This window comes from Esox lucius, chromosome 2 (genome assembly GCF_011004845.1).
Source record: "Esox lucius isolate fEsoLuc1 chromosome 2, fEsoLuc1.pri, whole genome shotgun sequence".
NCBI classification, from domain to species: domain Eukaryota; kingdom Metazoa; phylum Chordata; class Actinopteri; order Esociformes; family Esocidae; genus Esox; species Esox lucius.
The window spans coordinates 28,361,911-28,379,890 of NC_047570.1; the positions used below are offsets into that span (position 1 = coordinate 28,361,911).

General features: G+C 39.1%; 1 protein-coding gene across 1 annotated transcript in view; it reads right to left on the reverse strand.

Annotated features, from left to right (window-relative positions):
- Positions 1-17,980, reverse strand: part of map1aa (microtubule-associated protein 1Aa) — a 47,878-nt gene that overhangs the window by 11,594 nt on the left and 18,304 nt on the right. The window contains exons 3-4 of the mRNA XM_010877808.5: positions 708-790; positions 396-536 (exon numbers count right to left, since the gene is read on the reverse strand). Of these exons, the coding sequence (XP_010876110.2) occupies positions 396-536; positions 708-790 (224 nt within the window). The remainder of the gene's footprint in view (positions 1-395; positions 537-707; positions 791-17,980) is intronic.

Here is a 17,980-nt window from a genome sequence, read left to right on the forward strand (position 1 = left end):
TAGCAACATAATTAAATAATACTTTAATTTAGCATATAACCCAAACATATTTATATGAATTTCATCCTCCCCAAATGAAAGACCAATATGGTGGAAGAATTCTGGCTCTACCAACATAATTACGTAGTTATATTAGTAACAAAACAGTGTAGGGCAGGTGTTCACGAACCTCTCCTTGTGGACCAGCAGCCATTTCAGTTTTTGAACTTTTACAGAGCTAGCACATAACTAATTATCAGCCCCATGATTTAAGTGAATCAGATGAGCTAGTTCAAGACTGAAACAAACATTTTAAACTTCTGACAGTCCCTAAGGGCATGTTTGAAAAGCACTGGTGTAGAGTATACCATGTAATATCAACCCTCATTTAAGTATTGATAAATAGTTGATCTTACTCCAGGATCATATATAATGTCAGAGAAGTGTCTCCAGGTGAAAACTCCACCCTGCAATTTGATATCCCCTCTCTGCGCCGAGCTCTGGCCACTTAGGACTAGTAGCTTGTGCCCTGCAGAGTCAGTGACTAGAGAACGGATCTGGACAGGAGTTGAAAGACAATAGTTACTTGATAGTTATGACAGACAATTGACAGGATCAGTAAACGGTTCACACTGAGAAACATCAACCATACCAGATTTTGCTGTATAAAGGTAACTACTGCATAGGCAGATGTCCTGTGTTGCCAGGTTTGTCTGGGTCCCACTTACCTCTGATGCAGTTGTCTCTTCTGACGGGTTAACCAACACAACAGTCTCAAGGACATTACTCTTGTACTGAAGAGTTCTCTGTCCTGGAGTGGAAACAAAAACAAAAAACACAAAGATATGAATGACTAAACAAAAACAACAGTGTTGTAGTCACCGTTCTCTGTTGGTTTATGTGTGCAAACATTTTAAATAATAAAATAAGCTATATGTTACAGATCCTGTGTCTAGCCCTATTTGCTCAATGTTTAAGAGAAGTTTGCTTTTCTCACTAGTCACCCTGAATTGAGCCCCTGCCCTGCTGTTCCTGTCACAAATGCAGCATCTAAAAATAGACTAATGTTATAATGGAGAAATTATATAATTTGATCACTTGTCAAGCCTTAAGCATCAAGAGTCCTTTATGGAACCTGACCATTTTTTACCCTGTGAAACCTGATGTTTTTCATGATAAATTATAATGGAAAATGAAAGTACAGAACTATTGGGTTGGACCAGGGAAAGGGGATCCAGAATTATTCACTTACAATATTTTGAATGACTAATAAGCATTTCTGTGTTCTGGAAGAGTAGATGCCTTCAGCTACCAATTATAATAATTATTATAGGATGAGTGTCCCAAGAATGTCTGACAGTCACACTACTAATGTTTGCTTGAAACATACAACATCTCTGCAGACAACAGTCTGTTTATACCACGCTGTGAGAGGTCAAACTAAACATGCCAATTAGCAAAAATAACTACATGCTGGGGTTCTACAATAAAAACTTGTCTGGAACAGGAACCAATTACCAATAATGCAACACCTGTCAAACTAAATTAGATGCTGACTAACCTGTCAGCCTCATGAAGGCTTCCTCTCCATCCAAGGCCCTCTCACTCTCATTATCTGCTGGGTTAAACCAAAGCACCTAGATGTCTTAATCCTGTAAATATTCTCCTGTAATCTATGCAAACCACAACAATATTTTGAAAGCCTCATCAGCTTCAGCCTGAGAAAGCCATTAGCTCATTAGCTGTTGCCATGGGGATGGTATGCTAGCTAGATAGCTATGTTGCAGCTAGCTGAGTTACACTGACCCAGACATGGCTATAGGAGACGCATTGCAGCATTTCTGAGGGAGGGGAGGGGGCCAGCCATGCTGCATGAATGCACAGCAGCGTAACACATGATGAGACAGGCAGTAGTAGCATCCTGATCCAGCAGGCAGGTGCTTCATCAGGGAAACATTTTTAGCCAAATAATTGCTCACTGGCTCATCACCAACTGAAATAATACGAGGTGTTCAATAACATGGGGGATTTCTTAAATCTTTTTTTAACCTCCACTGCAGAGCAAGGGCATTAAAGGTTAAAAAACAACTGTAGGAGAATGGCATGTAGACAGGTGTTCTGTGTTTGCTAGAAATACAGACAGCACAGAGGGGCATAAGCTGTATTTATGCAATTATACAAGTATATATATTTATATACATTTAAATAATAAAAAGGAAATATAAATAAAAAAGGAACTCACTTTTTGTGGCAACATGCTTAATATCTAATTAAAAAATCACTTTTCTAAAAACCATTAGGGAAAGAATACCTTCAGTACTCTACACCACCATTCAAAAGTTTGGGGTCACTTAGAAATGTCCTTGTTATTAAAATAAAACCAAATTTTGTGTCCATTAAAATAAGATCAAATTAATCAGAAATACAGTGTAGACAATGTTAATGTTGTAAATGACTATTGTTACTGGAAACGGCTGTTTTTCTATGGAATATCTACATATGCATTCATTATCACTCCATCACTCCTGTGTTCCAGTGGCATATGTTATGGAAATTTTGAACTAAGGTGCATTTCAGAAATGTCTGTCTTTCTATTGGCTGATATGTAAATCTGTACTTTGATTGTGACACACGTCTCTATAATATCAGAGGATTATTAGGTATTTGGGCCATGTCCTCCTGCCTAGAAGAAGGATGTATTCTTTGTCGTCATATACATGTATGAATGAGTTACTAGTTAAAGATACCGAGAGGGGTCTGGTGTTTGAATAGGAGACATCCTTGACCGGCACGGGTGGATTAGAGGGGTACTCGTAAATCTGTATAACCCTTTAGTGTCTCTGTTGACTATCCAGACATTGTGTCTCCTCAGGAGTTGAGAAGGATAAGGTGGGGGGACAGCCCGCCCTTTGGGTAAACTCTTGTGACAAGACCGATGGCAGCAGCTTACCACACCCCTTTTTCTATGTAATAAATACGGATTGTTCATGTATGGAGTTGGAGACACCTCAGACGATTATGTGTGTGTAAGCGGTTGACGCGTCTCTCATAATAGTCTCTGTGCATAATAATTAATAAAACGGTTATAATGTACAAAGAGAACTTTGGCTCTGTGTCCCTTACTCCGAGTGTCGATACATTGGAATTTCCATCACACATACTGTGTTTGCTAATGCAAGTTCATCATTTCAAAAGGCAAATTGATCATTGGAAAACCCTTTTGTGATTATGTTAGCACTGCTGAAAACTGTTGTGCTGATTAAAGAAGCAATAAAACATTTCATGATAGATTATTTCTTGTTGATTTTAGCCTATGAAAGTCAATGACAACAAAAAATGTATCACTATGACAATGAAAATATAACCTCCTAAATGGGGTGAAAGAAATGTTTTTTTTTTATCACCTAAGTGTATCAGTGATACTGCCACCCCCCCCCCCCTTCGATTACAGGCTCAAAATGGCAAGAACCAAATAACTTTCTTCTGAAACACGTCAGTCTATTCTTGTTCTGTGAAATTAGGTATATTCCATGTGAGAAATTGCCAAGAAACTGAAGATCTCATACAGTGAGGGAAAAAAGTATTTGATTTTGTACATTTGCCCACTGACAAATCATTAAAATGATAAATCATTTTAATGGTAGGTTCATTTGAACAGTGTGGGACAGAATAACAACAAATAAATCCAGAAAAATGCATGTCAAAAATGTTATAAATTGATCTGCATTTTAATGATTTAAATAAGTATTCGACCCTTCTGCAAAACATGACTTAGTACTTGGTGGCAAAACCCTTGTTCTTGTAGTTGGCCACCAGGTTTGCATACATCTCAGGAGGGATTTTGTCCAATTCCTCTTTGCATATCTTCTCCAAGTCATTAAGGTTTCGTGTCTGACTTTTGGCAACTGGAACCTTCAGCTCCCTCCACAGATTTTCTATGGGATTAAGGTCTGGAGACTGGCTAAGCCACTCCAGGACCTTAATGTGCTTCTTCTTGAGCCACTTCTTTGTTGCCTTGGCCGTGTGTTTTGGGTCATTGTCATGCTGGAATACCCATCCACAACCCATTTTCAATGCCCTGGTTGAGGGAAGGAGGTTCTCACCCAAGATTTGATGGTACATGGCCCTGTCCATTGTCCCTTTGATGTGGTGAAGTTGCCCTGTCCCCTAAGCAGAAAAACACCCCCAAAGCATAATGTTTCCACCTCCATGTTTGACGGTGGGGATGGTGTTCTTGGGGTTATAATCAGCATTCCTCCACCTCCAAACAGTTGAGTTGATGCCAAAGAGCTCGATTTTGAGCAGGGGGACCTTGCGGGCGCTGCAAGATTTCAGTCCTTCACGTAGTGTGTTACCAATTGTTTTCTAGGTGACTATGGTCCCAGCTGCCTTGAAATCATTGACGATATCCTCCTATGTAGTTCTGGGCTGATTCCTCAACGTTCTCATGATCATTGCAAATCCATGAGGTGAGATCTTGCATGGAGCCCCAGACCGAGGGAGATTGACAGTTCTTTTGTGTTTGTTCTATTTGCAAATAATCGCACCAACTATTGTCACCTTCTCACCAAGCTGCTTGGTGATGGTCTTGTAGCTCATTACAGTGTAGGTCTACAATCTTGTCCCTGATATCCTTGGAAAGCTCTTTGGTCTTGGCCATGGTGGAGAGTTTAGTATCTGATTGATTGATTGCTTCTGTGTACAGGTAACAAGCTGAGATTAGGAGCACTCCCTTTAAGAGTGTGCTCCTAATCTCAGCTCGTTACCTGTATAAAAGACACCTGGGAGCCAGAAATCTTTCTGATTGAGGGGGAATTAAATATTTATTTCACTCATTAAAATGAAAATCACTTTATACTGTTTTAATAAGCGTTTTTCTGGATGTTTTTGTTGTTATTCTGTCTGTCACTGTTCAAATAAACATACCATTAAAATTATAGACTGATCATTTCTTTGTCAGTGGCCAAACATACAAAATCAGCAGGGGATCAAATAGTTTCCCCCCTCACTGTACAATGATGTGTAGTACTCCCTTCACAGAATCGTGCAAATTGGCTCTAACCAGAATAGAAAGAGGAGTGGGAAGCCTCGGTGCTCAACTGATCAAGAGGACAGTAGTGTATTGAATGGTAGTGTATTAAGCCAAATAAAATGTTTAGACATTAAGACATTTCTAATATATACTGGGAAAAAAAGTACTCTCATTTTAAGTTTTCAGAATTTACTTGCACCATTTTTTCATGGCAGGTAAAGATAATTTATAAAATATGTGAAAATTCTGGACAGGGCTTAATAGGTACCAAGTAAACTCTTTAAGCCCACAGGTGTTTCAAATCTCCAGAAGTAGTCTAAAAAGAAATACTCACAAGTTTAAGTTATTCACATTCAAAATGCCTGATATATTGCAACCAATCAAAAAATATTTACTGGATATGCACAGAAAGAATGGAAAAAACCTGTGCTAAAAGCAATTGATTATTGACAATTGCAATAGAAAAATGGCATTCATGAACTGATAACATTAAAGGTATGATCCATCAGTAACATAAATGCTTAACAACAGATCTTGCTCAGCTGGAGAACAAACTCCTGTTGTGGAAATTCTGAAACCTGATGCATTCTTACTGTTTAAAGGACTGAGTCCCATTGTTTGGATGTGAAAATGAATGTGTTAGAGAGGGATCTGGGCATTCTTGATTGGTAACAGTAGATTATAGGGTTAATCGTAAATCTGCCTATCTGTAGGTTGTCCAGATGCTTTCAGTCCCCCTCAAGGGTTGAGAAGGCTACCCAGATGGGGGAGGACAACATGTGACTTGTTTGAAACCTAGGACATGTGATAGAACAAAGGGAATGTGTTTTATTGACAAGACAGATGGGCAACAACTTACCACACCCATTTTAACTGTAATAAATATGGATTGTTTATGTGTCAAGTCAGAGACTCCTCGGACGATTATGTTTGTAAGCGGTTGACGCGTCTCTCTTATTTGCAAATAATATTAAAATGGTTAACTTGTGCCAAGATAATTTCGTCTCTGTTTCTCACTCCTTTAAGAGTGTCGATCGATGGAATTACCATCACACTCTGCACACACAAGCAGCCCACCGAAGGTGGTGCTAACATTCATTAATACGCAACTCAACCAGGCATGAGATTTGAGCCATTTCTCCCTTCAGCAACGCAAAATGAGCTCTCTAAAATACCTGATAGTAACACACTTATTTTGCTGTGATAATGACACCAATGTGTTTTGTCTTTGGGTGCTCATTCATCTCAGTCGTTCCTATGCGATGCAAGTTAGCTTGGCACATTGTGCAGCAAACTGTTTATAAGCAAATGGTTTCCAAGATGGTAGTGGCCTTGAAGAGTATGTGGGCTTAATAAGTATGCTTACCTTAGTACTGATCCCAAAATCTGTGATATGAGAGGACATTCTGTGAAAAATAAAACTTGTTTTTTGTCTTTATTTTGACTGTACAAATGACCAAAACTTTATAGTATGTGCATTGCAAATAAGCTGCACATATGGGCCTAGTTTTGGAGATGTATTTATAGTTTCAGTTTAGCATTTTGCTGCCACAAAAGGCTAACAGTTGTCATTTGCTCAGCTGCCGAGTAAAGTAAATGGTGTGGAATTAATCCTGTTGAATCTCATGAGACAGGCTGTCTGCCAAATGGCACCTTTTCCTTGTGTACTTTTGACCATACAGCTCTTTCCGGTTAAACATAGTGCACTATTATAGAGAATTTTATTTAGTATGTGAAACATACTTTTTATTTTTAACAGGAACATGGAGAATGACAGAGGAGAGTTTTAAATGAACGAGCAGTAAGCCATAAATGAATACATGCTGTAGCTGTATCCCAGAGGCAGCAGCTTAGACCAACCTAGTCTATGACTTAACATTAATTCTGTATCATCTAAATGTTTTAAGTTAAACATAAGTAGTCAAAATTAAGGAATACATTTGGGAACATATAGTGATATAAAGTGGTTTATGTCAGAAGTTCACCTTGGAGTATTTTACGCTAGAGTGCATTTCAACCCAAGTTACCCTATCAGGTAGGCCTACATCATTTTGACTGTTATGAAAGATTTCTGGCACATGAAATCCATCAATAAGACTGTAACTTGAAAATAATAATTAATAAAAATAATAATTAATAATAAATAATAATTAATTATTGAAACTAATAATTAGCCCATTAGCCCAAACGGGTAAATGGATAGGGGAAACCCAGTTCTTCAGCCTATTATATCTATTCTGTATCCGAAAATGAAAATGTAAGGATATTTTCAAGTAAAGTGATTTCTTTGCTCTTAAATGTTAACTCAGTTTTCAGTTTATAACATGGGTATAATGATGAAGTTTTGTAAAAAATACAATATATCAGTGGTTAAAATATGGACTGCTTGGGGTCCCGCAGAGGGCGGTTCTCATGTTTAACACCATCCAGGATGGACAATCTACTGACTCCTTGTGGAAGGTTAAGTAACTCCATGCTTAATCGGGGTTCGCTAAGGTTGTACTGCAACTTTTATTTTGCCATCAAAGAATTGGCAAAATAAAAGTTACAGCACCTGGACCTCAGAACCAAGGTAACAAAACATTTGTGTCCATGGCAACACATTTTATTTTTCAAAACACTGGCATCTGAACTGTGCTCAACATGAAGAATTGTGGATGAGACTGGTATGCAACAGCAAACAAACTGTGTGAACACCCTAATCTATCAGTGAGGGCAAATTCTCAGAGCTACACATCAAAATGTCAATACACTCATAAACAGCCTACTTGGGGTCTGTATATAATATAAAATGGCCCTCATTCATGAGGTATATGATAATTTGACTGACAGAGCTGGTATTTATCAACATTATCTTTGTTGTATCCTTACGATCAAACTCACTTCTGGTTGGAGGCCATGTAAACCAATGCACTGTACCAAAATAAATGTTAAAAAAACGGCCAGAGGGAAAAGCAATACAGTTCATAGACGCTATGGTGGAGGTAAACTTAATAACAAACGTTAGTCAGTTTAACACAATCCTCAATGGAGTCTAGCGACAGCTGAAATGTGTAATTCCGTGGCGTAGTGGTTAAAGACAGTGCCTCTGATGTGGAAGACCTCAGTTCCAATCTACTGAGAGAGACGACATTTATTAATTATTTCTGGTAGATTCTCTTCTTTTCATTTGATGAAAAAGTTAGTTATCGTCGCCTTTATTGATAGTTATTGCATAAATGACATTCATGAATGAAGGAAAAGTATGTTGTTTTGCCATGAAAGAAAAAAATACGTTCTTACGCCATGAAATGAAATAGCTTTGGCAGACTCGCTAGCAATTGCTCAATTCTGGCTATTCCAGTAAGTTAGTAGATACTGGTAAAGCTTATTACTGGCTAATACGCTGTTAAAACGGCCAGTGGCAAACGCCATACATAGAGGCTATTTGTGGTGGAGGTTAACTTAGTAAGAAACGTTAGTCAGTTAAACTGTATCAATGTCATTTACAAATGGACAATCAACTATTAAAACGGCCAGTGGCAGAAGAGGATTTGTTCAGGATATACAGATGTTGGGTGTCAGTATAGACAAGAGGCAATACTGACAACTGCAAATGTACAGCTCTGTGTTGTAATGGTTAACGACAAAGCCTTTCACATGGGCGACCCGGGTTTGAATGTCGTGATGGCAACACTTTCTATTGCGGGCCGGCTGAACTAGTTTTGCCTGGTTTCTTGTTTCTCTTATTTCTGTTATTCATGTGTTTGTAAGGTTTGAATTGCCTTTGTGTACGTAATGCGCTACACAAATAAACTTGCTTTGCCTTGCTTTTCCTTAGTCACTCATGCCTATAGTATTGACATACTTGGAGACTATAAATGGTCGTTATAATTTTGGTGGCTGGCATCTTGATTAGCTAACAGGTCTTAAATTGAATAGGGAGTATGAATAAACCAGTGGTTATGGGTCAAACAGTTAGCCTAATGATGGCAGAGCTTGCTCTTCTAAACGACCTTGGCTCTGGGCTGAGAAACAAAATAGTATTTCGTGATCGTGCAAATTTTTTCATGGAGAATGACTAAATACCGGCGTTAGGCTATAATTTATGCTGGAAGCTGTTCAATTTATAGGTCGATGATCGCCACACCTGTAATCTATGCATATGTAAATAAGGGCAGGTGCAGTGCGTTTGCATCCACAGCTTCATCCGATTTATCAGTCTGCCATGACATCAACGCTCATTTTGATGAGGTGCGAGTTTCGAAAAACACACCTGGAAATCATCTTCCCACACTTGAATCTGAGATCTTTTCTGAGAAGGTAATTAGGAATGAGGGCCAATATCTTTATGTTTTGTCTGACTCATTAACACATGCAAGGACACACCTTTTCCTGTTACAAAGGCATCACCAGCTCAAAGTATATAAAGTTGAATGTCTTCACCTTTTCCGAAAAGCTGCTTCTATCCTGTTGGGTCTTCTGTAACAAGGAACAGACCAGAAGACCAACATAATTAGCTACTCAACCATGCTTTCAGCTTTTTTAATACTCACTCTGAGTTATTACGTGGATGTTCCACCTTGGGGATTAATGCAATAGAGTGAGAGCAGCCTTGCTTCTGACCTTGTCAACCTGCCCCTCCACTATCAAATTGAAAATGACTGGATTTCCCCCTCTCCATGACCTCCCCATGTGTCTCCAAAGACTCCGACAGGACATATTTAACACACTAACAAGCCATGGTTCAGTGGGGAATTGAGAGAGCACTTCAAGAGCAAGTTCAGAGTCCTCTGGCCAAGAAAATCCTGCGCTCAGGAATCGATGAAGCCCAAGCCCATTACAAAAGGCTGGAGCAGAAGGACTCCAGCAAAGACAGATTATAAAAGACAGACCTAAAGCAGCAGATGAACACTCACTGTCAAATAAAAATAAATAACAGTTCTACTGCAAACTTGACTCATTGATACTCCTTAATGACCTCTCTCTACCCTTCGGTTGCTCACTCATCCACCCTCACCACAGTATGTGAAAGTAATAAGCGGATGAAAGTGATTCTGATGTACAGTGGTAGCAGGCAAAAAACGCATTTGAAGTAACAAGTAATATTTCAAATGGACATGGCAGTTTCAATCCAAAAGATTCTAAATCATAATAACTTGAAACATCTCTATAATATACTATCAATGAACACAATCAACATCACAGCCCCTTAAGGAATAATTATCATGCTCAGATTACTTAACAATCTATAATTTCCATCCCGCTAATTTCGTACTACAAGTTATAAGGTTATAAGGTATACTTTTCAAAATATCCCCAGCTAACCCTTTTCCATGAAAAAGCTCACACCAGACCTAGGTTATACTGAGACCAATGACCGTACCTCCAACAATGCATCTATCAAACCAGTCAGCACATACCAACGACTCTACCTCTGTTAATGAATGGAGTATACCATCACTCCTATAGCAGGGGTTGAACTCCATAGCCCTGAACCTCTTATGGCATTGAACAACATGCCTGCATTCCAAATAGAAGCTTATCTCATAGTGCACTACTTTAGATGGATCCATAGGGCTCTGGTCCAACGTAGTGGACAGTGTAGGGAACACTCAGGCTTAGCGGTAATCCCATTGTCCAGCTATCACCCTACTATCACCTTATAGTAAATAAACCTGGTGTGTGTATGTGTGTGTGTGTGTGTGAGCGCCAAATGTTTCTTCAAAACACTTCAGTATAACTGGTGTCAACAGGGCAACTAAAATACTCACTGTGTTTTAATTACATGACGCATGATATGGGCAGTGTTACAGAAATACTGTGTATGTGGTCTATATCGTATAAACCAAACATACATCGGAACATTCACTGCCAACATTCATGTCGGTTGTTTGTGGAATGTCTACCTCTATATTTAGTCATTTAGCAGATGCTTTTATCCATAGCAAGTGCAAACAATTTAAGAAAACCAGTGGAAACAACCACAAAGCTTAGTAGTGGGTGTGTTTTAATCAATGAAATAATTATTGGCGTAAGTCAATGCTTGGAAAAAAAATCATAATATGCAAAGTTTACAGAAGACAACTTTTGACAATCTCTTGTAGTTAAACACGCGTAACATATTGTTTCAACATATTAGATCTGGGTTAAGATTAGTGAAAAGACTTTGGTGTGTATTGCTGTGTATACAGAGTTGTAAAGTTCATTCCCAAGCTCATCCTAATTGATCCCCCAGAGTAATTCAGGTGTGGCTTTCTAGCAGGCTAACAAAAGCTTTCAAAATCTCTATAATTTATTTCTGCACTCCAAACAAATAGCATTTTGAGGAGCGGTCTGCATTAGTGTATCTCTCACTCATATTCATATAAAAAAATATTTCTTACATATTGCTTCTCTAACTTTCAAAACCAGGGACAGTACTATTTGCATTAACACCAGCTTGTTCCAAAAAACTTTTTTTTTTTTATATATTTTTTGTTTGTGTTCATTTATTTGCTAGTTTATCTATAAATACAACCTAGATATTTAACAAAATTTGGTCTAGGGATCTGTGGAATGAAGTAGGAGGCTGTAATACAATGCAGTTCAACATAAGCTGCTGAGCTCGACTCGACAATGCAGAGGGAAACATTTGCAGTTTCAATGCTTAAACTACTAATATATATATATATATATATATATATATATATATATATATATATATATATATGTATTCTTCAAAACACTTCAGTATTCTTCAAAACACTTCAGTATAACTGGTGTCAACACGGCAACTAAAATACTCACTGTGTTTTAATTACATGACGCATGATATGGACAGTGTTACAGAAATACTGTGTATGTGGTCTATATCGTATAGTATAGTATGTTTCCCTCTGCACCATGGTAAAATTGGTAGAATAGCTGAATATTATCTATAAAGCTGCAATAACAAAAATCTCTAGATCTTGCCTGGATAGGTATTTTACATAATTGTTACATACATTATATGTTACAGCAAACTGGTGCCTGGCAATGAAGTGACACCAGCCACAGCAGATAGATGACAATGTTTTCATTCAGGAACTGGAGGGTGAGCACAGGGGAATATACCAGGCCTTGTGTAGGCCTCTTCTTGTTTTACAGTGGGTTGTTGTCTTGCCAGAGGTATTTGATGACTAAACAGAATTCAACATAGCCAAGGAAGCAGTTTAGGCTATTTTCCATTAGTATGAAGGAGACACAGACATTATGTAAAGGACACGGTACTCTATTGCTTGATTATTCATGAAAGTGTGTTATTGTGTACTCTGCCATAAGCTGCCCAATATATAACAATATATAGCTATTAGGCATTGTATAACCATGCTAGAATGACTGGTTCTAAAAAGAAAGGGATAGACTCAGATTCCAGGCAAATTATAGCAATAGAAGACAGTCAATTGCTTTCTAGCTAATTATTGCCCTAATACAGCGAATAAAGAAAATCACAGGCCAGTCAGGAAGCTATTGTGTTCAGCAAAGGCAATGTACAAAAAAATGACACGTTTCCAAGACAACTGTCAGTGTTCTGCATTTTGGACTACTGCTTAGCGACTGCCTCTTCCTCCATTGTCCAACTGCCACACACAGGGTGTGAACCAGTGGGCGTGAACCACCCTCCACTGTCCAGTTGCCACACACGGGGTGTGAACCAGTGGGCATGAACCACCCTCCACTGCAACGTTCCAACAGATTGGGCCTTACAAAAGTCACTAACTGCCTGTTCCAAACCGGTTTACACCATCTCCATCTCATTCTCCTCTTTTCAAAAGAGCAATCAAATCTAAACGAAGCCTAGGAGTCAGCCCCAGAGAAAACACACATAAGATGTCTGAGAGTGGATGATGGGAAGGCAAAAGAGCGACTCCACAAGGGCACTCCACAAATCACCAAGGGATGAGAGGGAGGAGCCTACACAGATGTGCCGGCTAAGCCTCTGACTGACATCTGAGCTACAGGAACTGCGTAACGCTCTGGTCAAAAGAAGTGCACTATATAGGTAATATTATTCCATTTGGAACACGCCCAGAGAAACTGGCTGAGTGGCAGGGACTGATTTTTCTGCCCACTCATCGCTGAGTTGAGGTCAGTAGCTTGATGTGCTCTTATCCCACCTTAGGCAGAGAGCAATGTCAGGTGTCAGCATTTGGCCTGGGCAGGCAAGGTCTGTGTCTGTGTGTGTGTGTGTTGGGGGGGCTTCTGTTCCCATTACATTCCATACATCAGGCCTATTCTTGCTTATTATCCTAGAAAACATTTTATCATCAGCACTGATACAACAAAATATAGTTAATTGAAAAACAGTATTTGAAGTCTTGGGCCTACTGTCTAACTACGTACTGGGCCTTTACACCTCTTCTTATTTACTGTCATTTCAAAAATGCGTTTAGCTACACATTTGAGGGTGGGGGAAATAATTTAGAAACATTACTTTGGGGGTGGACAAACATACCTGGGTGGCCAAGATGTGATTTTCTTGTTGTGGTTGAACTGATTCATATTCTTTTCAATGAAGTAGTCATGTTAAGTAGATGGTTAAATGTCCTTTGCATGCAATGACTGCCTGACGTCTGTGAACCATAGACATCGCCAGACACCCTGTATCTTCCCTGGTCATGCTCTGCCAGGCCTGTACTGCAGCCAAATCCTGTATAGTTCCTGTTTGTTTTCATCCTGTCTTAAACATGTAAAAGGCATGTTGAGGACAATTTCCTACACGATGAAGAATCGTCAAATTAGTTGAGAAGCATTTGGTTGTACCTGAGCAGACAGGATATTACTGTTCACCTCAAAATTCATCCTGGTGCTGTTGTCAGCACTGACATCATTAGCAGCCGTACATGCCCAAAATATTTAACAGACGAGGTGGTATGGCTTTTTTCCACTAATGCCTCTTGCCATCACTCTGGTACACGCTAACGTTGGTGTCATCCATGCACAATACCTTTTCCAGAACCTAGCAGGCTGTTTTAGGTACCTTTTAGGCCATTCTGTTTTTGAGTCTAACTAGTGTTTTTGCATCTCACGGGCAAGGATTTTTAGTTAGGTTGGTAAAGTCTTCGGTGGATGGCAGGGACTGAAACATTCATGCCTACCTCCTATAGACAGCTCTAGATCTGACAGTTCTATGTAATTCGCTATAACGGTTTTCCTTGGTCTACCAGTTGGTTGGCTATTTGCTGAGCACGCCAGCGTTGAATGCAGCAGTTGGTTTTGGCATGCATAATGTTTTGTTTTCAGATACCTCAAACAGATTCCAAATGCAAAGCATAGAATTAAGACTAGACATGTGTGAAAGCTCACTCTGTACACACTGATAATGCAAACACACTTGTCAAATAAACTGCAATGAAGCCAAATGTCCAAAAACTTTTGGCTACCCCGAAACGATGTACAATACGTGTTGTAATTTCATCCAATATGAATGTATTACCTTGAAATTCAACCAGACACGCAGCACTTCAACCAAATATTCACTGTATCATATTAAATACAAATAGCTACAATACAAAGCAAAAAACACATGGGTCATTGTCCAAATACTTTTGGAGTTTACTGTACATGACATACACTCACCTGTTCAATTTCTCATTAATGCAATTAATCAACCAATCACATGGCAGTTGCTTTAATGCATTTAGGGGTGTGGTCCTGGTCAAGACAATCTCCTGAACTCCAAACTGAATGTCAGAATGGGAAAGAAAGGTGATTTAAGCAATTTGGAGCGTGGCATGGTTGTTGGTGCCAGACAGGCCGGTCTGAGTATTTTTACAATCTGCTCAGTTACTGGGATTTTCACGCACAACCATTTCTAGGGTTTACAAAGAATGGTGTGAAAAGGGAAAAACATCCAGTATGCGGCAGTCCTGTGGGCGAAAATGCCTTGTTGATGCTAGAGGTCAGAGGAGAATGGGCTGACTGATTCAAGCTGTTAGAAGAGCAACTTTGACTGAAATAACCACTCGTTACAACCAAGGTATGCAGCAAAGCATTTGTGAAGCCACAACACGTACAACCTTGAGGCGGATGGGCTACAACAGCAGAAGACCCCACCGGGTAACACTCATCTCCACTACAAATAGGAAAAAGAGGCTACAATTTGCACAAGCTCACCAAAATTGGACAGTTGAAGACTGGAAGAATGTTGCCTGGTCTGATGAGTCTCGATTTCTGTTGAGACGTTCAGATGGTAGAGTCAGAATTTGGCGTAAACAGAATGAGAACATGGATCCATCATGCCTTGTTACCACTGTGCAGGCTGGTGGTGGTGGTGTAATGGTGTGGGGGATGTTTTCTTGGCACACTTTAGGCCCCTTAGTGCCAATTGGGCATCGTTTAAATGCCACGGCCTACCTGAGCATTGTTTCTGACCATGTCCATCCCTTTATGACCACCATGTACCCATCCTCTGATGGCTACTTCCAGCAGGATAATGCACCATGTCACAAAGCTCGAATCATTTCAAATTGGTTTCTTGAACATGACAATGAGTTCACTGTACTGGCCCCCACAGTCACCAGATCTCAACCCAATAGAGCATCTTTGGGTTGTGGTGGAACGGGAGCTTCGTGCCCTGGATGTGCATCCCACAAATCTCCATCAACTGCAAGATGCTATCCTATCAATATGGGCCGACATTTCTAAAGAATGCTTTCAGCACCTTGTTGAATCAAAGCCACGTATAATTAAGGCAGTTCTGAAGGCGAAAGGGGGTCAAACACAGTATTAGTATGGTGTTCCTAATAATCCTTTAGGTGAGTGTATAGGCCTTTTCAAACCACCTATTTTCCTGAACTTGCAACTTGCTTTTGACAAAGAAACTAGTCTGATAAAAATCTGCCGCCCTCAGCTGAATTCTGAGATCCTGACACAACCTTAACCCCTGAACAAACCCCAACTAGGGTTTATGGGTTGGCAGTATTCAGCCCAAATAGGCTAAAATTATACAGTCAAACCAACCCATGCTGCTGTTGCCTAGCATATAGTATCCAACACGTCTGCTTCAAAATTCCCAATATCACTGAGTTCAACACAAAGCAGTATAACAGCTTTGCACCATGGCGGAACTAAGAAAAACACCGGAAAACGTTCTGAGAAAAAAGAAAAACAACGCTGGTTTTCAGTGAATGTTTTTACAATAAAACATATCTGCATAAAGAAGCACACTATGAAACCTCAAATATGATTACTGAGTTTCCAGAACGGTACAAGAAAGACACATGGATACTTAAATGAACTTACTAGCCAATATAAACAATATTAAATTCTCTATTTAATAGTTGGTAGATTTGCTCAGATATTTTATATTAGCCTGTCCATCTTTTTTGAAGATAAATACTTTACTTTTTAAACACTGTTCCTTGCAGGGAACTCCCATGGATATGATTTTGAATATAATATATTATTGCTGTCTATTGCTGTTCCCAATGATTTTTATTAACAGACCACTCTTTACATCAAAGGTATACTACACTGACATCATGAAATACACTTAGTGGGATATTTCAGGAATGTTACTGTTTGAACTCCGCCAAGGTTTAAATCTGAGCACCTCCTTAAGGAATTTTGTTCTGAACTGAAAACGTTATCCCCAATAACAATTTTTATGTATCCTATTTTCTTTGACTTGGGCCATTTTGCATGCAAAATATGAGACACTGACTCTGTGACACAGCTGTGTCATACTCTTAGAATAACATTTCTTAAGTCAATAACATTTCAAATGGGCACCAAACTGGACCAAGCAATCCATTGGGTTACTATTTTATCAGTAATGGTATTAATGAACTTTGTTAGACCTGATATGCTTCAAATATGGAGAGTATGTACAGAGAATGGATGAATAATGTATGTATACAGATCAACTGTAGCCTAGAGCTATGCTGATGTGCTGAAATAACGTTTCTTTCGAATGAAAGGACAACATGCCAAGAAGCATTCACAGTGCGTTTGGATGCACAGTGGGCTATTTCGGGTTGTGATTCACAGACCGTTCGGATTTTCTTGTGGTTGTGAAACTCAGCTGTTGCCTACAAGGGCACATGTCCTCCTTTTAGATTGTGGGATAGCTCACTGAAATGTGGGTCATCCATCTTTTCGCCTCGACTTAGTGCAAGATGCAGCGCTAAAGCTTTACATAACAGTTCATCGTGATAAGGACAAACATCTTAGACATTTTGCACTTGCCTAATCTTACTTTTCTGTTCTACAAATGTGTAACTAGAACATCTTAGGCATAGGCTGGTTAGCATAGCTAAATGGAAGTGAATAGTTAGATTTTATAAATGTTATAAATCTGTATTTAAAACAGAACCTTGTTGTCGTTTAGTCTTCTTAATCCATCATATAAAATAAGCATTATTGTTAAAAAAAAATCCACAGAATTTTAACGTTCGATAAAAACGTGTTGTAATATTAAAACGCTAGATCCACAATTTGGTTAATCCTTCAAACGCAATCGGATTTCTCCGCTGTCACACACAAAGGACCAGTGAATCGCGTACCCAAAGCAACAATATTTAAATCTTGTATTTCATATTAAGCCTACTACAATAACTTACAATATTTTACAACAATGTGTCGTATTATGGCCTACATTTTAACGGTAAAAATAAAGAACATCATAAAGGTATCTTTACGCAGTCAATCACCCTGGCACAATAAAAAAATATACTATTCTATTAACAGTTGGGAAATAAAAATAAATATTCCAACGACACATACCTTCAGTGATGCTGAGCAGCGCGCTGCACGAAGGGAAAACCTATATAACCAACAGAGAGATATCTTGTTCGGTTTTCGAGTGTGCGTGGGGATTTGGGAAAGTGAGTGGGAGGGGCAATGTGTGAGAATCGCTTCGGTAGATGAGAGTATTTGAACCGGAGAGAGATGTTAGAAGGCTTTACCGTATGGACTACTGTACATAATAACCAGTGACACAACCGGGCAGGTGTTTGTCCGCTGGCC